This window comes from Puma concolor, chromosome E1, assembly GCF_028749965.1.
Source record: "Puma concolor isolate L17-30 chromosome E1, mPumCon1.1.hap2, whole genome shotgun sequence".
Lineage (NCBI taxonomy): Eukaryota > Metazoa > Chordata > Mammalia > Carnivora > Felidae > Puma > Puma concolor.
Window position 1 is genome coordinate 51,482,965 of NC_141680.1, and position 23,333 is coordinate 51,506,297.

General features: G+C 42.8%; 1 protein-coding gene across 18 annotated transcripts in view; it reads left to right on the forward strand.

Moving 5' to 3' along the window:
* The window catches only part of CEP112 (centrosomal protein 112), a 481,908-nt gene that overhangs the window by 384,763 nt on the left and 73,812 nt on the right, over positions 1-23,333 (forward strand). For 17 of the 18 annotated variants that reach the window (XR_015244252.1, XM_086687813.1, XM_086687819.1 and 14 more), the window contains one exon: positions 1,494-1,583. Coding sequence is in view for 16 of the 18 variants with exons in the window: in XM_086687813.1 (XP_086543939.1) it covers positions 1,494-1,583 (90 nt within the window). In the remaining 2 variants the exon portion in view is untranslated. Of the gene's footprint in view, positions 1-1,493; positions 1,584-1,908; positions 2,168-23,333 lie in introns of all 18 variants that reach the window. The other variant, XR_015244253.1, reaches the window with a different exon arrangement.

Sequence of the window (23,333 nt, forward strand, 5' to 3'; positions counted from 1 at the left end):
CTCCCACTTGCTCTCTCTCAAAATAAATAAATATCTTTAAAAATCGCAACATCTTTCCCAGCCCCACTCCAGAATATCCTCCTACCCCTGCTTTATTTCTCTTCTGCACTTATCACTGATATATTATACGTATTGTATCCTTATTGTCTTACCCCCCAACATAATATAAGCTTCATGAGAGGGATTTTTTTTTTTTTTTGGTCTGTTTTCTTTTACTGTTCTATTGAGAATACCTATCACAGTTCTTGACATATAACAGAAGGTCAGTTGTCTTCGCTGAATGAATTTTATTTTAAGACCTTTTTTGGCATCTTTGCAATTACTAGGCCATGTGTTTTGCTCACCGTAACTTTTATATATTATATCCATAATTATGGCATATTGTTTGAATGTGTTCTGTTTCTTTTCTAATTCACGTCTTTACTTAAAATAGTCATTGATGCAATGACGATTACTCATCTTATGGTTTCTAAATTCCCCTTGTTAACCTGAATTCTGTTTCCATCAGCCATTTGGCAACTGAAAGGGTTCTTCTCTGAACACTTCTGACAGGTTCCGCGAATTCCACACCATCCTTAATGACTTAAAAAAAGAAATTCCTTGGGGCACGTGGTGGCTCCGTCGGCTAAGTGTCCGACTTCGGCTCGGGTCATGATCTCACAGTTCGTGAGTTCCAGCCCCACATCGGGCTCTGTGCTGACAGCCCAGAGCCTGGAGCCTGCTTCGGATTCTGTCTCCCTCTCTCTCTGCCCCTCTCCTATCACACTGTGTCTCTCTATCTCAAAAATAAGTAAAAAATTAACTGTTAAAAAAAAAAAAGAAATTCCTTTGAGGTTACTATTAGTATCATTTGGAAGACCATCATGTTGGTCCAACATTACTGTTCCTAGCTGTCACCATACTTTTCAGAGCTCAGCGTTCCTTGAAGGTGTACTGATAGAGCCACTTTAATTAGCAATAGCTTTAAGCTTTATTGCACGCTTTGGTTCTATGCCAGGAATGTAAGAGCCATTTTTATTAAATGAATTGGCACCTGCTAATGTGTCTGTTTTGTTTTCTTTTTTTAATGTTTATTTATTTTTGACAGAGAGAGAGAGAGACAGAGCATGAGCGGGGGAGGGGCAGAGAGAGAGGGAGACACAGAACCTGAAGCAGGCTCTAGGCTCCGAGCTGTCAGCACAGAGACTGACGCGGGGCTCGAACTCACGGACCGTGAGATCATGACCTGAGCTGAAGTCGCACGCTCAACCGACTGAGCCACCCAGGCGTCCCTAATGTGTCTGTTTTTATGTTTGGAGTTTGTTATACCAGTGATTCCTAAAGCAAAAACTACCTGGGCGTGACATTAAAAGTCTGGTTTTGTTTGCCCGAACTCTGTGGAACAACAGTAATGGACTAGAGCCGAGACCTTTTTGACGCCAATTCGGGTGGTAAAACTCCTTTCCAAGGATGCTCATTTTTAATGTTTATGTGTTTGTCTTACGTTGTTTCAGGCTTTGCAAGACGAACTAGAAAACCGCTCTAACCAAGTGCGATGTGCAGAGAAGAAACTACAACACAAGGAACTGGAGTCACAGGAACAGGTACTCTCCTACTTCTGCTTGGCTGGTTGGCTCCCTAACTTTCTCCGGGTCTGGGAGCTCATCTACTTCCTGTGTCCGCTGGGATGCTTTGGCTGCAGGTAACCGAGTGCTCCACCCCTGGTTGGCATAAACAGCTTAGGGACTGTTTACCTCACAAGACCAGAAGTCTGCGGGTAGGGCCGGGCTCTGCTTCTCTGCCATTCTCATGGCTCTACCTCCTATGGTGGCTTCATCCCCAAAGCAATCCAAGATGGCTACAGCAGCTGCCGTCATCCCACGTAGACCTAGTGACGTCCAGAGGCAGAAAGGGACTGTCTGTTTCCAGGGAGGCCTTCTGAAGAGGAAGACGACCTTTCCCAGAAGCAGCCCCCGACACACATACCTCCCTTCACGTCTCATTGGCCAGAACCGGTCACGTGCTCGGTCTGGCATGTCCAATCCCTGGCAAGAGAACTAAGGGAACCCAAACTGGCCTAGACCCATCAGGATCCATCTGCTGGCCAGGGACTAGGAGAGGAAGGATAACCTGCACCGGAAAGGGGGGAGTGTGCAGCTGACCGTGTCTGCCATGTCATCATACTGATGTAAGTGGGCATTGTCGTACTCTCACAAATCAGGTTTTCTTCTGAACTTGACTTTTCTCCCTCTTTCCATTATGTTAATGAAATAAATCTAATATAACCACAATATTCTGGCTATGACAATAGCTAGTGACCTATTCTGTTTTCAAATGACAGGATTATTTTCATCCAATTCTTCTGGTTGTAGTGAATTTGTCTTTGTGGCAATTTTGACGGTTTAAACTAAAAAGTCAACAACATATCGCGGTGCCTGGGTGGCTCAGTCGGCTAAGCGTCCGACTCTTGATTTTGGCTCAGGTCGTGATCTCACAGGTCGTGAGAAGGAGCCCCACGTTGGGCTCTGTGCTGACAGTGCGAAGCCTGCTTGGGATTCTCTATCTCTGCCACTACCACCCCCCCACCCCCGCACAAAAATAAATAAACACTTTTAAAAAGTCAATAATGTATCGATAGAGATCACAAGTCTTAATGAAACCTTTGATAAATGCGTTGTCCTCAGCCATCAGGTATAGGATTGCTAACATTCTTGTAAGTGCCACCAGCCATTATGCACAGAAACTGCTGTAGGTATTGACACATCTTGTCACTTTGGTTGTCTCGTAGAAACATTAGGTTTAGAGAATTGAACTTTTTTCATCTTTGCAGATGTTTACAAACAGGATCGAAGATAGTGGCTTGCCCAAAATGGCAAATGGAAGCATCTAATAGATGCTGAATATTAATAATTTGGTGAACTGACTTGACCTCCTGTAACTCCCTCCTACTCTCTAGTATATGTCCTGTGTAACATACATACCGCGTATATATGCGTATATCATGTATTATACAATGTGCGTAAATATATATGGATACACGTGGATATATATGATTTGCAGAAAGTCTATTCTGTCAATAACAGGACTATAACACAGGGCAATTCTAGGGTGAAAAATTTAATAGTAACTACACGTTATCAGAGGCCTGTAAGATGACAGACACTGTCCCAGAAACATTACACATATTAGTTCATTTGGCATAATAGCCGTATCAGACCAGTATTTTCATCCCCGTTTCACAGACGGCACACTAAAACCCCGAGAGGGTGAGCAACTCGTCCAAGCTCATACGGCTAGTGAACAGTCAAGGTGGGTTCAAACCCAGATTTATCAGAATTCCGAACCTTGCTCCTTTTTAGTTAATAAAAAGGCTGCACAGCAGTCACATACGGCTCCAGACACCTGGCACAGTAGCCAGTGCCCTTGACCCTCCGTGGGCAGAGAACAGACTTGGCACAGACGAAAAGGCCTCCTCAGATGGCGCTTGTGCAGTGGAGTGTTCCGGGTGGGGCCGGTGTGGGTCTGCTTGTCACTGAAGAGCAGCTGAGCTCACCCTCCGTCCAGGACACTCGTCACTAGAAGCCCGGCTGCTTAAAAGGCGGAAATGGTGCTCCCTCCTGGGCTTCTCCGACTTGCGATAAAATATGACTTAAGGTAAAACTTTGTTGACATCACTGTAACTCATGGCAAAACTTCACACGGAAAATTCCATAATATATCGAGAGTGGGGAAATTAAGAAATCCCCGATGAACAATAGGGAAGGATTCAGGAACCATTTTCAGTCTTTTTTTATTGACTCCTTTTTGATCATCAAAGTTGCTTTCATCTTTGCAGTGACAATAGCTTTTTAGACTATTTCTTGCACTAACTCCTGATATCTTCTGTGAGGGCTACAGTTTACCAAAGAAATGTCAGGAAATACCCATGGGGAAAACTGAATATTTCATAATCTCTGCAGCCATAAAAAAGTTGAGTTCTTTCCACAAGATCCTAGGGTGTAGCTGGAATTAAATGCCAACTGTTTCAACGAAACCGGAGAGCAAATAATGACGAATTAAGTTCTGTTCATCTAGATTTCACTTAATGTAACTTTTGTTTTATCCAGACTTGACCTTTGTCCCCTTTCGGTCTGTAGCACTAATGGGAGTTGTCGAAAATAATTAGAAGTATTGCCGTGGACGTCTTGTAGGGTTTGCTCCTGTATGAGCTGACTGAGGACATTTCGGATGTCAAAATTGTTGTGTATGATTTTCCTTTATGCATCTGTCAGAACAACTGTAGTAACAGTAGCCAGCCTGACATCAGCCTATCAAATAATCAAAACAGCTTCTTGGAACTTTTCTTCTCTTTCTTTTCAACCAAATATTATTATCCCGATACTAGTTGCTCAAAGAATCAAAATTGAAACTGGCAGAATTACAAAGGACAATTTCCTGGGCTTCCTTTTTTAACTTGCTTTGCTTAAAAAAAGTTTAAACTGTTTCTGCTTTTCATTTACGAAAAATTCCTGTGTTTTGAGTCTAGAAAAACAAAAACTGAATGAGGCATTTTAAAAGTTATGTTTTTAATTAAAGACAAAAAGCTGCTTCGCATCAGGTCTTGCTGGGTGGTACGATTTTGCTGCCCCGCACTGCCCCCCTCCGCAACTTGCCTGGGTGCTATCGCCTCTCTCCTCACCCTGGGCAGGTCGGTCGGTGGAGTGACCAAACGAGGCTTGCTCATCCGTAGTTCTGGGGGGTTCATTTGCTCCTGGTGCACATTCAGTGTAACTCACATAAAATTAGAAAATAGTAATTTTCTAAGTCAGCCGTGTAGAAGCATTCTTCCTATAATCCATAAATAACAAGGCAATTTAAAAAGCATCATCATTTTTATCCATGCCAGGAGTTAATAATTTCTCATTCTAGATTAGATCCGAGCAAGAGTCCCATAATGGCAACAAGGAAGGGGGGATCAGAGCTCTGAGCGAACTTCCTCATGGCTTAAGGAAACTGAGTCGTCAAGAAGAGTGACTTCCCTGACATGTTAGTGACGGCCCCAGGGTAGGACTGCTCTCACCTGTGTGTTAGATGGGCTGCTCACGCCTGGGATATTATTATCCATTATATTGAGCACGATATAAAATGAGTAAGTGCCACGTATCACTTAGGTTCAGGTATGTGTAAAACCAAATCTCATTTTTGGAAGCAAATGATATTTCACTATTTGCAGTGAGACTAATTTGCTAGCCTGAGCCAAGATTGTTCAGTCTGAGAAGTTACAGAAAAGAGAGGGAAGAAAAGAAATAGTCTAACATTTTACTTAGCATTTTTGACACCGTACAAAGTATACATTGATCACAAAGGCACTAAACAATGTCAGATAATAACATACATGGGACACGACGCCTCCTTTGAACCTAGTAGCTTACGTTTTGAAAGTCTGAGTAGCTTAGATTACATTGGTCACTGAGTTTCTCAGAAGCTTATCTTAAATAAATTAGTGAGGGAAAAAACAATACCTTCGAGATCTAATAAATAAAATAGGATGATGTGCATGTCGCTTGCAGGGTCATACTTTTTTTTTTTTTTTTTTTTTTTTTGGCACATTTCTTTCTTTTGACAGAATGTATTGTGCCGGATAGTGATAGGTACTAAGGAGAAACAAAGATGAGTAAGTTATGGTTCTTGTCTTCAAGGAGTTTATAGTCGTGTAGAGCAGAGGACATATGTGGAAAATGGACTCCAGACATGGAATTTAAAGGAGGTTCTTTTTCTTCTAAATGGCACAGAGGCTCAGAATCACAAGATGTAGAAAGAACACGCATTGGTACTGCTGTCCACAAGGAAGGGGGGAGATCTTTAGCTGGTAAAAAGTTAGGGTCCACCTCCCCGGCCGGGCTCACAGCTTACAGGCGGGCAGTGGTTTCGGGATCCTGTGGCCTTCAAGGGAACCAGGTCCTTGCTGAGAGGTCAGGGAAAAAGCAGTGTCTCTGCCCCCTTCTCATGGAGCCCCTGGGCCCCTATCTCGTCTTGTTGCCTGGGACTGCCCCTAGAGAGCCCCCCCCTGGTTTTATGGCTAGCGTTTGGGGGCAGCCAACTGGTTTAGCTCTTAGTCTTGTCTGGTGTGTCACAAGTAACCCATAAGTGGTCTTAAAACACGTAGGGAAGGCGGGGGCACCCGGGTGGCTCAGTCAGTTAAGCATCCAACTTCGACTCAGGTCATGATCATGCTTGAAGCCCCATCAGGCTCTGTGCTGACAGCTGAGAACCTGGAGCCTTTTTCAGATTCTGCGTCTCCCTCTCTTTCTGCCCCTCCTCCGCTTGCACTCTGTGTCTCTCCGTCTCAACCTACTGAATGGGAAAAGGTATGCAAATGGTCTGTCCTCTAATGGCTAACATCCAAAGTATATAAAGAACTACACAACTCAACACCAAAAACCCCCAAGCAATCTGATTAAAAAATGGGCAGAGGACCTGAATAGACATTTTTCCAAAGAAGACACACAGAGGGCCCTCAGACACATGAGAGGATGTTCAACATCACTCATCACCGAGGAAATGCAAATCAAAACCACAACGAGATATCACCTTATACCTCCAAGAATGGCTGAAATCAAAAAGACAAGAAATAACAAGTGTTGGCAAGGTTGTGGAAAAAAAGGAATTCTCATGCTGGTGGGAATCTAAGTTGGTACAACCACTGTGGAAGACAGTGTGGAGGTTCCTCAAAAAATTAAAAAATGAAACACCATATGATGCAATAATTCCACTACTGGGTATTTATCCAAAGAAAACAAAAACACTGATTCAAAAAGATATATGCTTCTGTTTTTATTGCAGTATTATTTACAATACCCAAGATATGGAAGCAACCTCAGTGTCCATCAATGGAAGAATGGATAAGGAAAATGTGGCATACATATGTATGAGAGAGAGAGAGGAGAGAGAGAGTGAGGGTGTGCGTCAGGGAGAGGAAATAATAAATTCTCTCTCTATACATGTATACACATGGTGGAATATTACACAGCCCTAAAAAGGAATGAGATCATGCATTTGCAACAATATGGATGGACCTAGAAGTGCCAAGTGAGATGAGTCAGACTGAGAAAGTCAATTACCATATGATTTCACTCCTGTGGATTCTAAAACAAACAAACAAACTAACTAACTAAATGAATAAACAAAAAGCAGGATCAGACCTATAAATACAGAGAACAAACCAATGTTTTGGCAGAAGGAAGGGGGGATGGAGGGATGGGCAAAATGGGTAAAGGGGAGCGGGAGGTGCAGGCTTCCAGCTATGGAATGAATGTCATGTGAATAAAGGCACAGCATAAAGAATATAGTAAATGATACTATGATAAAGCCGTATGGTAACAGGTGGTACCTACACTTGTGAAGAACATAGCATAATGTATACATTTGTCGAATCGCTATGTTGTACACCTGGAACTATTCCCTGACATTGTGTGTCAGCTATATGCAAATTAAAAAATGGAAAAATTATTTAAAAGTACAAAAACAAATGAAATAATCAAATATATTTATATTATACATATGAATTACATCATGTATAATATATACTGTATTGTATATAATCCATATTACTTCTATAACCCGGTCACACTTAACATTTCAACCACAGCTTTGTAGCAGCCCACTTTAAGGTTGAGGCACATCAATTAATTTAAGAGAAAACCTAGACAAGACAGTCTTAGATAATCGTGTGTGTTTGGGGAGGGAGCAGAGGTTGTCCCAGAGATCTCTACCAAGACAGGGAGGGGGGAAAAGGAGAGGCTTCAAAGACAAGTACGATCCAGTGGAATCCTACTTGTGGATCCAGTGGATCAGAGCCAAGAACTCTACTGGTTCTTGTCACTCCTGGTCATGTGCTCTTGAGCCAATCACTTAAACTTTCTGGATATCGGCTTCTCAAAAGGTCGGTAATAATACCTTCCCACAGGGGTGACATCAACACAAGATAATGGGTGAGAAGTACTTCAAAACTCTAAAACATAATGCAGATGAAAGGTGTGTCACTTTAGTTAGCCATAGAGTACAAGGGGACACATGAGCTTAAGGCATGAACAGGAAGGAAAGACTTTGGGAACAGAATGAGGGAAGACATGAGGCAAAAGAGGCTCAGAAGGTTCAGGAGAGAGTGAATAATATCTTGGTCAGAGGGTAGCTTCGGTGAAGGGGAAGATAAAACCACAAAGTTAGCTTCATTCATTTCATCCATTGGAAAAAAGAACAAACCTCTGTTATTATCTGTTCTTTACCAAGCACTATGCTATGTGTTAGGAACGTTGGTGGCCAATCTTGGATGCCGGGCTAAGGAGTTCAATCAGTCAGAGAGCAGTTGTCAGCCATTGAGGATTTTTGTCCTTTCACTGGGTAGTCTTATATGATTGCATTGATACTGTAGAAAGATTAATCTGGCGGCAGCAGATGAGATTGGAACAAAAGATTAATTCAGAGGGTATTGCACTAAAATTCGCATCACGAGACGAGAAATCAGGAGAGCTTGAACTGGATATTATCAAAGGGAGTAGAAAGAAAGAGTAGATGTGAAGACTTGCTTGAAATACACAGAACGCAAAGACTGAGAGAGCAAAAGAAAAAATAATACCAAGGTTTTTCATTGATCAGCTCATGTATTGTCCACTAGATGTTGAGTCTGAGAGGCTAGCAGTGGGATGTTCACTTGGGGACGTGTTCTTGAAAATCTGAACTACAACACGAGAGAGAGCCCAGGCTGAAAATCTGCATCTAGAACTTGAGAAAGGAATGCCTACATGTCTGAATCCTCTTGGGGGGGGGGGGTGTAGCAAAGCCCACAGGATGCGGGTGATACTGAGAGGGAAGGGCAGAGAGACGGATAGGACGCCCATGGGCAGATGCATGGACAAGAAAAAGTATGGAAGATACAAAGAGGATTTTGAAGGAATGAATGGTCAGGGAGGTAAGAGCACAGGTGGAAGAATTTAGTGTCATGAAAACCAAAGAGAGTTTCCCGCTAGACGTTAAGCTCCTTGAGGGTAATGGCCCTATCTAACATCTCTGGACACCCACTAGTGCTTGTCCTTAAACTGAATTGTAAACCCTTTGGTGCCCTGAGTCTCATCCTCAAAACGCCTTTGCCCACATTCCATGTCCTTCTTTCTTCTGTGCTCTTTTGACACTTTCTGTGAAACTCTATTAAAGGTTTTCCCATCAAACCCCCTTAGTAGATGGTAGGCCCCCGAGCTGGGACTATATGTCACATTCACCCTTGTATGTCAGCATCCAGCCCAGTGCTGGGCCCACATAGTATTCGGTGAATTCATGGAAGGAAGACAGAAAAGAGGGAGAGAGGATTGGCAGCATCACCTGCCTCAGGGAGTCTCAGAATGAAGAGTTCCAAAAGCCACCGAACTTGGGTAGTGATTCCAAATCTTTTGCATTGCACCCCCAAACATATGCTAAGTAGATGCTTCCTAAACATGTTCTTGTCTAGGCTTCTGTTTGAATAAATATTCTTTTATAATTGTCATCTGGGGTAAGTGGGATCATTGAGCGTTCTCCTGGCTTATCTGTGGCCCTCAGAAGGGGTCGTACGTTAGGGAAAACCAAGAGAAGGCAAAATGCCAGCACCCCACCCTTACAGCCCACCTTTCCTCTTTTTTTTTTTTTTTTCCTCGGTAATTTTTTCCAGCCGTATTGACGTATAATTGACAAATGAGATTGTGTATATTTAAAATGCACAACATGACAGTTTGATACACGTGGTGAAACGATTGCCACAAGTAAATCAATTAACACTTCCAGGACCTCGCATAGTTACCCATCTGTGTGTGTGTGTGTGTGTGTGTGTGTGTGTGTGTGTGTGTGTGGTACGTGTGCCTAAGATCTACTCTCCTGGCAAATTTCATTATTCTTCTGATGAAAGCCTTTCATTTCTGTTTTCCATAATAGATTTTTTAAACTTGCCAGTCTTATTAATGGTAGTCACCCCGCTGTGCAGAAGGTTCCAGAACTATCTTATAACTGCACGTCTCCACCCTTTACCCAGCTTCTCCACGTCTCCCCCACTCTCCAGCCCCTCGCAGCCCCCATCCCACTCTGTTTCCGTGAGTCCGCCTTTTTTCCATTCTTTGTTTTAAAGCCACAGAGGGGTGAGGCCGTCTGAGTTCTCTTAGCCTAATGCCCTCCGGGTTCATCCATGTTGTCGCAGACACCTTGCAGCCCACCTTTCCGCTCTTCTCTGAACCAGGCTCCATTTTCCTTGCAAGACTGTCTCTCTCAAGATGCCGTCAGAAAGCCAAAGCACGAAGGATGCCAACAAAGTCCCTTATTTTCTCTACAGACAAACGTAGCACTCTGCAGGTTCACTCCAAGGTTCCTGGGTTTAAGAATAAAATCGGATCCTTTAGGATCAGTGGTTTTGAGGTGATGTGAGGCATCTCTGAAAGTGCCTAACCTCCTTCGGTAATGTTTCCACCATTACAACTATTACCATTTGCATTCCCAAAGAATCTATTGGCCTCCCACAAAGCCCAGTGATCTACCTGGGAGTAACATGGATATTGGGAGAAGCAGAATCAATATATTTAAAGGCTTCATTGGGTAGCACTGCTTACCTTTAAACCACCTCAGTCATCATCAAGAGGAGCTAACAGATCTATAGAGTAACAGGCAGCCTTACAGAAGAAGACGCTATGTAGACAGAAAATCAATTAAGCAATAATCATGACAATTGTTAAAAGGAAGAATTGGCCTTTTGCAGATTTCCAAGCCTTGCATTTCTGTTTTCCATAATGGATTTTTTTAACTTTCCAGTCTTAGCTGCTGTTGGCTAACTCATCTGCAGTGAAATCTATTTAAAAAGTACTAACAGCTCAAAACTATGTTTTATCCCAAAGCACATTACGAAAACAGGAATAATAATTGCAACAGAAATACAATTCAAAGACTTTTATTGACTTTTCATGTTTAATGGTTATTATTCTGGCTTGTTTCGAGTAATTTTAATAACCACAGTTTATTTACAAAATTCAGACTAATTCTTTTGTTCCCATGCCAACAAAATACATTTGTTCCCAGACAGCTGGTATGATGCATCCTTCTAAAATTTGTGTTGTTATGAGGGACAGAACCACATTTAATTTTGGCCGCATCTTGTTCTCAATGAGAGTTTTTTTGAATACTTGCCTCTGTTTTCTGAAAAACACTTGAAGCACAGTGTCAAGGACATGAGTATTTTCATTAAAATAGACATCTCCTCAAAATATTCCTTATAAATCAGTTATCGTAGTAGGTTTTAGCGGCAAAGCAAGTCAACACTTGTACCCAAAACCTCCGTGACAAACTATGCACCATGATCACAACACCGTTTTTTTAAAAAGCCGCTTCTCTGGGATGACTGTGCTCCGTGTTTCCTCATTGCTTTCTTGAGATTCCCTTTGTTTTTAACTTCGCTGGGCTGGTTGTGCTGGGAGGGGGGGCACGCAAGGGGGAGGGGGAATGGAGGCGTGTTTTTAATCCTGTGCTTTGCTGACGTATCTAATCCAAGTGTCAGCAAAGCGCCCACCGCATCATTCCAGGTGTTTTTCCATAAAGCATCTTCTGCATCGTCGAAGTGGCTCTTTGTCCAGGCAGTGACCACCAGGGGCAAACGATGGGGACTGGGCTGAGGACCACAAAGGGGCTGCAGGGGGGGCTCTGACCTGGGGCTGCTGGCTTCAAAGCCTGGCTGTGTCTGCCTGGGGCAGAGTCTCATCTTTCACTCCTGTAATGAAGTAATGTGATCATACATTCTCACTTCTTTTGGACTGATTTTTTTTTTTTTTTTTTTTTTTTAGGTAGTTTGGGCTTTAATTTTAGTGGGTTTTGTCAAATTATTTTTTTATTCCATAAATGGTTTACTCCAAGCCAATAAATGACGAGGCACTTTAAAAATCAAGAACCAAAGCTTAAAATCAAGCTTTCTTCTATGCCACCTTTTTATTTATTTTTGCTTTTTTTAAATGCTTATTTATTTTTAAGAGAGAGAGAGTCAGGGACAGAGCACAAGCGGGGAAGGGCAAAGAGACAGGGTGACACAGAATCTGAAGCAGCCTCCAGGCTCTGAGCGATCCACATACATGGAGCCTGACGCGAGGCTCAAACTCACGAACCATGAGATCATAACCTGAGCCGAAGTCGGACACTTTACCCACTGAGCCACCCAGGTGCCCCTATGCCACCTTTTAAAATGGGTGGACAAGAAGAATTATCACAGGCATTAACCCGGGTAATGGAATACAGTCTCCCAGGAAGAGAAAAAGGAGAATATTTTCCTTTTTCCTCCTCCATAGGAGACACAGTGTCCTACGAAGGCTTACTTTTCCGGCAGCTGCTAAGCATTGAATTCATGGAATTGAGTGAAGAGCTGGAAAGAGGAAGTAAAAGAGAGAAACACAGAGACAGTAAAAGAGGGTAGCGGTGAGTCAGCATGGTTACAGGGAGAAAAGTTTGATGACTGTTTACTGTGTCTGTCACATTCAGAGAAGTTATCAAATATTCTGATGCCATGTATTTACAATTCCTTTCCCGCTTTGGTCCAGCCAGAAAAGATCTCATTCCTGTTCTGAAAGGGGCTATTTTGAGGTAGAAGCGATGGAAATTGCTTATTGTCAAACAAATAACAGAGCACAGGTGTTTTACAGGCATCGGATGCATATCTGTTTAAATTAGAAATAAGGATGGAAAGGTGATATTTTTATACAAAGGAAAATTCAGAAATTTAAAAGGCCCTTTGAACATACTTTACATGTAGGTAACCTTTGGGATTTCTATACAGAACTAGAGAACAGTTCCAGTTGAAAAAAATATTGTCATAAAATGTTCAAGTGCAAAGAATGACTTCTTGAATCAAATGGAGAAGTTAGAACTAATGAAGAATACAGCACCATTGGTGTTATCAGAATTTTGCGAAATATGACCCCTTTTAAAAAAAAATTTTTTTTTTAGTTTATCTATTTTGACAGAGAGAGAGCACACATGGGGTAGGGGCAGAGAGAGAGGGAGAGAATTCCAAGCAGACTCCACACTGTCAGTGCAGAGCCTGACATGGGGCTCGAACACATGAACCGTGAGATCATGACCTGAGCTGAGATCAAGAGTTGGATGCTTAACAGACTGAGCCACCCGGTCACCCCTGACCACCCCCGCTCTCTTTTGTTAAGCAGACAACCTAATACCTCCTCAGCTCTCAGCATATAGACATGACATGGAAATCTTGCTGGCTTCTAGGACCTTCTGTTATTATAATAAAGGAGAACACCATTTAAAGATCCATTTCTGTCTTTGTATGTGAGATTTACACTCAGGTTTATTGAGAAGAGGTGAGAAGTAAGAGTGGAAAGCCCTCTGACAGGAGATTTTCTAATTTTAATTAAGAAGTAAAGGACGGTTGGGGTGCCTGGGTGGCTCAGTTGGTTAAGCACCCAACTTCAACTCAGGTCATGATCTCACAGTTCGTGAGTTTGAGCCCCACATCAGGCTCTGTACTGACAGGTTGGAGCCTGGAGCCTGCTTTGGATTCTGTGTCTCCTTCTCTCTCTGCCCCTCCCCTGCCTGCACTCTGTCTCTCTCAAAATAAAAATTAAAAATTAAAAAAAAAAGAAGTAAAGGAGGATTTGCACTGTGTTGGCCACACCAGACTTAATGTGGGGGGCTCTTCCCAGCTCAGGTAGGCAGCAAGGCTGGTGGAGAAGAAAGGGCCCAAATGTCAGGCTCCGGTACGTGTGCTGGTTCTTATAAGAAGCAGAAGCAGAAAGGATCTGACAGGTGGGACGTCAGACCTGGCACCCCCTATAGAACAAGAGCAGCAATTTATCTTGTTTTTCTACCCTTCAGCTTGAAGATTTTGTTTGAATGAATGCCCATGCAGAAAGAATGGGCAAGAATTGGAAACTTAGACTGAATGATTCCAAATGCTTCATTCAGCTCATGAGATTTTGAAGTTTTGCTTGACTTGGTAAACAAAGGAGGGTAAATTAGATGTTAAATCAGAACGTGCCATGGTAACTAAATGACAGTTCAGGGTGAACTCTTCCTAAACTCCTAAGTGATACATACATTCAACATTTCAATTCAATTCAACAAATATTCCTGAGCGCCTGCTATATATCAGGCCCACATTGGCCTTGATAGACATCAATGAGCAAACAAAAATCCTTGATCTTGTGAAGATTGCATTTTAGTGATAGGTTCTCATAGCCTTTTGCATTTCTCTATAAATTTTATACTCGACATGTCAATTTCTAGTAAGTCTCACAGTCCATGAACATAGTATACCCCTCCACTTGATTTAAACATTCTTCAATTTTTGTTAAGTTTTTGTCATTTTATGTAAAGATATCTTACACATCTTATGTTAGATTTATTTCTACTTATTTTACATATTATGCTGTTTAAGATGGTATTACTTTTAAATGTTTATTTTCTCACAGTTTCTTCCTGGTATATAGAAATAAAGTTGGCTTCTATGTAGATTCCCTTTATCATATTAAGAAAGTTATTTTCTATTCTCACAAAGATTCTTTTTTCTCTTTTAAATTATAAGTGGATACTTTTTAAATGCCTTTTTTTCCCATCTTTTGAGATAGTTATATGAATTTTGTCCTTCATTCTTCTACTACAGTGAACTTTATAGATTAGTTTCCTAACATTGAATCATCTGTGTTGAGTTTCTGGAATAAGCCCTTTTGGATCCTGATGACTTATCCCATTTTATCTTTTGCTGGATTTTGGTTTGCCAGTATTTTGTTTAGGAATTTTACATCTGTGTTTATGAGTAACATTAGCTTATAATTTTATTATAATATTCTTACTAGATTTTGGTATCAAAGTTTTCTGGCCTCATAAAACAAACTAGAATGTCCTCTATCTATTTTCTGGAAGAGTTTGTGCAATGCTGATATTATTTCAACCTTAAAATGGTAGCTGAAGCCATTGGAGCCTAGAGTTTTCTTTGTTGGTAGATGTTCAGTTAATCATGTTTATATTTTCTTTTGTGCTTGTAGTATCAGATTTTCTATTTTAATGTCTGCCTAATTCTCTTTTCTCTTTTTGAGACTATAATTATATGTATATTAGACCTTCTAACTTTGTTCCCTATATTCTGTATGTGTTCTGGATTTTTTTTAAATCCAGCTTCTAGTTCACTGATTCTTTCCTTAACTCTCTTTAATCTGCTGTTAAGCCCATTCTTAATTTTGGTTATTATATTTTCCAGAGCTAGAATTTCTACTTAGTTTCTTTTTAGTTTCCTATCGTGTGCTGAAGTTCACAACTGTTTTTCTTATTTTGTTGGACATATTTATCTTGGTTCTTTTAAAGTCTAAGTCTGATCATTGTTATGTGGAATTCACGTGGATCTTATTGTTTTTGTTTCTCTTGGCTTTTGGTCATACTGTCTTGCTTTCGTGTGAGCCTGGCTATTTGTGACTGGGCGCCAGATATTTTATATAGAACTTTATAGAAATAATTTGAGGCCTCAAACAATGATAATTTCCTCCAGAGAGAATTTACCTTTGCTTTTGGGTAGGGAGGTAGTAGCACTTGGTATCCTGAATAACCTTAATCCATTTTCAGGGATTGAGATGATTTGAAACTAGACTTGAGTTTTAGAGAGGGCTGGTCTCTTTCCAATTCACGCCTTCTCATAGGGTGTAGACCTTTGGGATCCACCCAAAGCATGAGATTTTACCAGGCACTCCCCTTTAGTGAGACCTGGACTGTAGTTTGTGCCTCTGTGGGTTTTTTTGTGAGGCTGTTAAAAGATCTGTTTAGTTTCTCAGCTTCTTACCAACCAGCCTAGAATTGGCAAAGGCCACTACGTAAAAGTGTTCCCACTTTTTTAGGAATGTTAGTTCCCTAACAGTTTGAAACAGACTTGGGAGAGAATTTTGTAAGTGTCCATTATAGAAGTGGAAACCCAGTATTTGCATTTCTGTGAGTTGTTTAATCACATTCGGTGCTGATTTGCTCTATTGATGTGTTTCTCTACTCTGCTCACATATTCTGTATGTTAGTGGTTTGGTAAATAAGTTGCAAATTCTTTGAGTTGCTTATCTTTTTATTTTTTATTCAATATTTTAAGTTTTTGAGAACGTTATTTTTCATTCTTTCTCTATGGTTTCTGAGTTTGCCTAGGAAGGTCTTCCCTACCCCAAGATTATGAAATATATTCTCTTTGATTTTCTTCTAGTACTTTTAAAGCTTTGTCTTGTGCATGTAACTCTTTATTCTACCTCAAATTTATTGTTATATACTGTGTGGTGTAAGGATTGCAATATTTAGAATGTTTCCCCAAAGAGATCCATTCTCTAATCCCTGGAATCTGTGAATATGTACATTACATGGCAAAAGAAACTTTGTAAATGTAGTTAGAGTTACTAATCACTGACTTCAAAATAGCGAGTAGGGCCAGTCTAAACATATGACCACTTAAGGGTAGAGAACTTTCTCTGGCTGGAGGCAGAAGAGATGTGGCAGAGATGGGGGATGGCGGGGGGGGGGGGGGAGGGGGATAGCGGTTGGTCAGAGAGATTTGAAGTATGAGAAGGACCCAGTGCACCACTGCTGATTAAAATTGAAGGGGGCGATATAGGTGGCCTTCAGGGGCTCAGAGAGGCTCCCAGCAGACGGCTAGCAAGGCAATGGGGACATCAGCCTTTACAGCTGCAAGGCACTGAATTCTGCCCAAACCCTGAACGAGCTCGGAAACAAATGCTCCCCCAGAGCCTCCAGATGAGTCTAGGCTTGGCCAACACCAGGATTCTGGCCTTGAGATACCAGAGCAGAGGAACCAGCTGAGCCTCATCAGACTTCTGACCTATGGAACTGTGAGATAATGAATTTGCATAGTTTCAAACTGCTAAATTTATCGCAGTTTGTTAGAGCAACAGTAGAAAGCTAATGCGGGGATGTTACCTTATTAGTTTTATTTCCAAGTAGATAAGCCAGTTATGGATACCATTTATTGACTGAGATATTCTTCCCCCCATGTGTGTGAAATGCTACCTTTGTCAAAAATCACATTTTCCACGTATGCGCGAATCTGTGTGGGACTCTGCATTCTTTCCTGTTCATCCATTAGTTGTGCCAGTAAGAGTCATTTTTATGGTGCTGAAGAGGATGAGCTCTGGAGCCACAGTGCCTGGGTTCAAATCCCAGCTCCGCCATTTCCATTGACCCGCTCTGGAACTTCAAGCAAGTTACTTTACTTTCATGCCTCAGTTTTCCTGTCTTGGAAATGGGTTAATAGTAGTACCCACCTCAGAAAATGGTGAGAATTGTCCGTTATTAACAAGCATCACCTGTAAAAAAGTGCTAGGTACATGGTACCTATTATCTCTAGGGAAAGTCTCCCCTTGTGATCTCTTTTTAGAATTGCCTTAGTTATGCTCCAGCATTACACCTTCCTGTGAATCTGAACATAATCTCGCCAATTTCCATTTTGTAAAATCTCTGTGATTGGTTGGTTCGAATTGCACTGAGGTGGTAAGTTAAGCTGGCAAGAATGGCCATCTTTGGAGTCCCGAGTCTGCTCATTCAGGAACTTTAGGTCTCTTTGCATTTCCTTGTGTCTTTTGTGTCTTGCGGTACAGTTGAAATTTATCTTTTTACGGATGTGGCACATTCCTCATTAAATTTATCCCCAGGTATGTTACAGCATTTTGTTTCCCTTTCGTGGATTTTCCTCGTATATTCTCTAAACAATTACTCACGTTTAGGAAAGTGTTCTCATGTACCGTTTGTATATACCCAGCCAACCAGAACTATCCTCAACCTTAACTCTATTGAATTTTCAGTTAATTTCTGAAATTTATGTAAGTAGGCGATTGTATTGTTCCTTAGATAATTGTGTGTCTTCCTTTCCATCTTTCACCTATATTTGATTTTGTCATCGCACAGGCTGGGCCTCCAGTTGAGCATTGGAGAGTAGCAATGGCAACGTGTCCTTGTCTCTGACTCATTTAAAAAACACTTTTTGATGTTTATTTCGTTTTAGATGGAGAGAGAGAGACTGAGCACGAGCGGGGGAGGGGCAGAGAGAGAGGGAGATGCAGAATCCGAAGCAGGCTCCAGGCTCCGAGCCGTCAGCCCAGAGCCCGACGCGGGGCTCGAACCCACAGACCGCGAGATCATGACCCGAGCCGAAGTCGGACGCTCAACCGACTGAGCCGCCCCGGGGCCCCATCTTTGACTCATTTTGAATGAGAATGCTTCCTAGGTCTCACTCAATTGTTTTTGGCTTCTGAGGGTTTCTGATAGTTTACTCTCTGCTGGGTTGAGGCACGTGACCTTCGTTATAATTGCCTGTGTCCGTGTTTTGTCCTTCCCATTAGGCTATGATTCCTTTAAGGGCCAAGTATATATGAGAGTAGGAACACATGCACACACACGTGTGTGTATATATGCATATACCTGAGTTGTGCGTCTGTGTGTGTATGTATAATAGATACATCTGCCTCATAGTCAACTTTCACCATGGAGAAGACAGAATTAGTTGGGACCTGCACCAGTTAGACAGATACACAGAAGGCCTCCGAGTCCTCCTGTGTACGTGAGATAGAAACACCACTGCCTTCCGCCTTCTCCTTTTGTCGGCCACAAGCGACTACTCGGCCCCCCCGATGACACCAATGGGGTCTCTTACACACCGTGCAAGACCCTCACCTCCAAGGTGTGGCATCCTCCCTCTTCAGCGGTCTGAGGGGACTTCTCCCCTGACTGCACATTCCCTCCCAAGTCCCCCTTCTGGAGCCCTTAGACCACAGTCAGGGGGTCTCTTTTCTAGGATGCCACCCTGTGGTCTGGCCTTCAGACGCCTGGCCCGCTGACCACGGTTTTCCCTTTTGCCGCCTGCTTACGGTATCGCTCTTTTTAACCAGCTGCCTGCTCTTTGTTTTACCCTCCTCCGCACGACCAGACAACCTCAGAGGACATCTGAGAAATGCCTTGCCCTTTAGAAATAATAGTACACATTTCCTTACATGTTCACATGTTAATATATCTATTATAGTCATCATTTCTTTATAATAGTAAGTCATTCTTTCAAGGACAGTAACATGCGCTTAATTCCCCAATCATTTACATTGAGCTTAATCTTGGTACCTCCCCCTCCCCCCTCCCCCCCTGCCCCCCCCCCCCCAGCCACAGCATCCCCACAGTGCTTGGCAGAGGGTGGGTATTCAACTGCTTCATCAGTGGATATATGAAGAATACAGTCCACAAATTTTTGGACTGAGTTGGCTGGCTATCTGATTTATTATTCTGAAGTAGTGTCTACTTATTTTTCATTACCCTTTAAAACTGCTAAAGTTTGGCTTATGCATATGTTGACCTTTTTAGCGAAGCCTGCATATGTGAAAATGATGTCGGTTAATTGTGGTCGGTCCCGCGTGGCATCCAGGAGCACCTAAGTCTGGGGGAGGGCAAGGTTAGGTTGCAGCTTGAAGTAGGCATGATTTGCAGTAGAGTTGGCACTTTTTGGTATTTAGTGTTTATTTATTTATTTTTCATTTCTTTAATGTTTACTTATTTTTGAGAGAGAGACAGAGTGTGATGGGGGAGGGGCAGAGAGAGAGAGGGAGACGCAGAATCCGAAGCAGGCTCCAGGCTCTGAGCTGTCAGCACAGAGCCCGACGCGGGGCTCAAACCCGCAATCTGTGAGATCATGACCTGAGCCGAAGTCGGACACTCAACCGACTGAGCCACCCAGGCACCCCTTAGTATTTGGTTTTGAAACAGGTGGCAAACAATGATAAAAGTTCACAATGGTGTGTTCAAAGATGTCGCCAGCAAGTAGAAAGTTCCCTGAGAATTTAAATTGTGAGTTTTCAAAATTCCAACAAAGTTGTAACAGTTTGGAGTAACAAGACCCAAACAGTGAGTTGACCTGCTTGTTAGGGAAATGAAGCTATGGTACCTATGCAATTACATTAACGTATCATTGGAGTATTTTTTGGAAATGATGGAACTCAGAAGTTTTAGACTCTGTTTTAAGCATCAATAAGCCTCAAAGAAGAGATGCTTCACCGATGGGAGAAACAAGCTAGTTCTAACAGGCGATGGCTCCTGTTCGTTTCCTGAACACCTCCTCGGGGCCAGGCGCCATTAGCCTGGAGTGTAAGGTGAGTGGATCAAAGGAGCTGACGGGCTAGTAGAAGGGATTCTTCAAGTTAAGCTGTATTGGCCTGTTGACCCAGCATAGTCCCATTTTTCTGCTCCTTTTTAGATCTGCTTCACGATCTCTTCTACTGACCTCTGGTCTTTGGCAATCGCCCCTTTTGTAGGTAACCTCTATTTTCTGGTCTTTGTTTCTTACGTCTTACAACTATCTATGCTCTCTTCGTCAGTGGCGTCGCCTGTCCCCACGGGCGTCAGCACTCATTTATTGCAGCGATTTACAAATCTCTATTCGCGGGCATCCCTCTTTGTCCAACTCTTGTCCTGCATTTCTGTCTGTGTGGTGATGACACACGCATCTTAGTGTGGCCTATCAGACTCTCAAGCTTAAAAGAGAATCCCAAGCAGGCTCCACACTGTCGGCACAGAGCCTGGCTCTGGGCTCGGTCTCGATCTCTCCTAAGAGAGAGGGAGAGACCCAATCCCAAGCAGGCTCTGCGCGGTCAACGCGGAACCCACTGCAAGGATCGATCCCACAAACCGTGAGATCCTGGCCTGAGCAGAAACCAAGAGTCGGACCCTTAACTGACTGAGCCCCCCAGGCACCCCAGGAATAAGAAGTATTAATAGATTTTGCCTTCCGACTAAGCGGTCAAGCTGGTGGTGTGATTTCAGTGAAGAAGGAAGGGTCAGCTGCCCCTTTCCCCAAAATGTTTGCTCTCCTGACTTGCTGGAAACTGAAATTACGGGTCACAATTTCAGGTATCAGAGACCAGACTTTATTTTTCAATTAAAGGCAGACCGGTGCAAGATACCTCGCAAAACGGTCACCTGTCACAACGTTTACCCAAAGACATTTGGCAAGGAGAAAGCAGTGGAAAAAAACGTGAAAGGATTGGACACCGGAACGGGCTGGGGAGGAGGACAAGATTTCTGTGTGAGGAGAAGGACAGAGAAAGGAGAAACCGGGAGAAAGTGGTTTTGCGTAGTGCCGGCCTGGTGGTCAAAAAAGCCCATCCGGTGATGGCGATGAAGGGGTGCACTTGTCGTGACGAGCGCCGGGTGATGTACGGGAGTGTGGAATGGCTCTCTTGTACACCTGAAACTAATATTGCACTGTATCTTAACTAACCAGAATTTAAATAAAAACTTAAAACCAAAAAAGAAAAAAGAGACAAAAAGAGCCCATCCGACCCTGTTCTTGTGATGCCCGCTCAACTTATATAATCCCAGGAATGTTGCCCCCCGACGGCCACATGTAGTCGGGTGCTTTTAGAGTTCTCTCTGCCCTTGTAGTTGTGCATTATATAGACTTTTAGCACTTAACCACAAACAGAAGATTTTCCAGGTAGGGCATCGGAGTTAGGAAAAGACAAATACCAAAATGCAAGTCCCTGGGGTAACAAGGTCTTTTGTTGGTGTTGAAATGGGGTGACTGCCCTAAGAACGGTGTCCCGGGCGTCGGGCAGGAATGGCTGCTGTGACCAAGCTTCCCAGGCCGAGGGAGACACTGGAGGTATTCACCGCCAGGCGAGGATAGGTTCTGGGAGGTCCGTGTCGGTGGGCATTTTGTTTTTTGCGGTTGTTCTGTAAGGTTGTTTGTCCTCAGTATGCAAATAATACAAACTGACCTGAATGCCATTTTCATTTTTGTCTACCTAAATGTATGAAATGTAAAATACACTTGTTCCTAAAATTAATTATCACCCTAATTCCCTCTGCTAAGTTTTAACCTCTCTTGGACGCCTTTCAATGGGCCTTTTGTTTTTTGTGAGAAAGCAGGAATGTTTTTAAGATGCAGATCTGTAATATAATAAACTACAGAGGCACAAGAGAAGAGAATATAGGATTTTAGAGTTTTGGGGGTTTGTTTGGGGGTCTTTGTTTTATTTGCCTGGGTTTTTTTTTCCCCCTTCCAAGTACATCGGAGTGGGACCACAGTTTAAGTCAATCCTATGACAGATACCAACTCAGAAAATATCCCTTTATCCCCTTACCCCGCTGCCCTGAAGTTGTGATTGCTCTCTGTAACTCCTTGGGCTTCTACATTTGGTTCCCTGGGCATTTTCCCAAGCTTGTTCAACCATTAGCCTTCTGGACTTCTGGGTTTAAGTACTGTCAGATCAGATTTAAATCATGTGTTAAGGCTTGGTGGGTCCATCATTGTCCTCAATTTAAGAAGCATTATAGAGGTCACGACATTGCTACAAAGAAGGTGGCACTAATCCCTCACTTTGTAAAAGGGAACGCTGTGGTATGCATTACAGCAAAGGCACCCGCCCCCCCCCCCAGCCCCCGGGCCCAGAGAATCAGCCCTGCTGTCATTTTCCTCTGCTCCCCTGTTCTTCCAGGGATGGGTGGTGCGAAACCAGATGTCACGTATTTTTCACGTGCTCCTCTGACTTAGCATTAAATTTCCCTTCTACCAGATGCCAGTGCTTAAATAACATCCTGGAGGATCCAGAGACAAGGAATTACTCACCGTGTTTCATTCATAGAAAAATCTGAAATGAAAGGGAGAAGGGTGCAAAGACACCAGAGCACGTCGACTGTGTCTTGCCAGACCGTCATAACTTGCGAAGAATCTTGCCTCGCTTACGACAGCTCAGAAGGGAAGCGTGCTTTTACTTTAATTATCAGTTGAACGTCCCCGTGGCTCGTCATTAGTGCTTTTTAGTAAGAACAAAAGCAGTTTCTCCTGCCAGGCAGTTTGGTTATGTTTTGAGGAGCCCGGGCAACGCTTGTTTTAAATGGCACCCTCCTGGCTCGCTGCAGTTACCCGTTTTACTGATTTCTACCTTGCTCTCTGAAACTCGCGCATTGATGGTCTGTGCCAGTGAAGACACACGGAAAAGAACCGAGCCCCCTGTCTTCACATAGTTAGTTCCCATGATGCTCCCTAAGTGTTACCAGAAGCTTCACCAAGCACAGGTGAATTAGGGCCTGGATTACACCAAGGCCAGTCATTGACCGGGCACCAGCAGTATCGGCTGTTAGATACGTAGGTCTCTCGTAAGGTAGAAGTTGCGTAGAAAAAGGCCCACCGCACAGTGTAAAACAGAGGTCAGTGAAAGGCTTGTCACCAGTGGAGAAGGTCCACTGAGGAGGTTAAATAGCATGAATTTGTAGCTGACCCTATCAAAATAGTGTGTGTGTGCATGTTGTTGTTTTTGTTGTTGTTGTTGTTGTTGTTGTTCTTTACTTTCTGC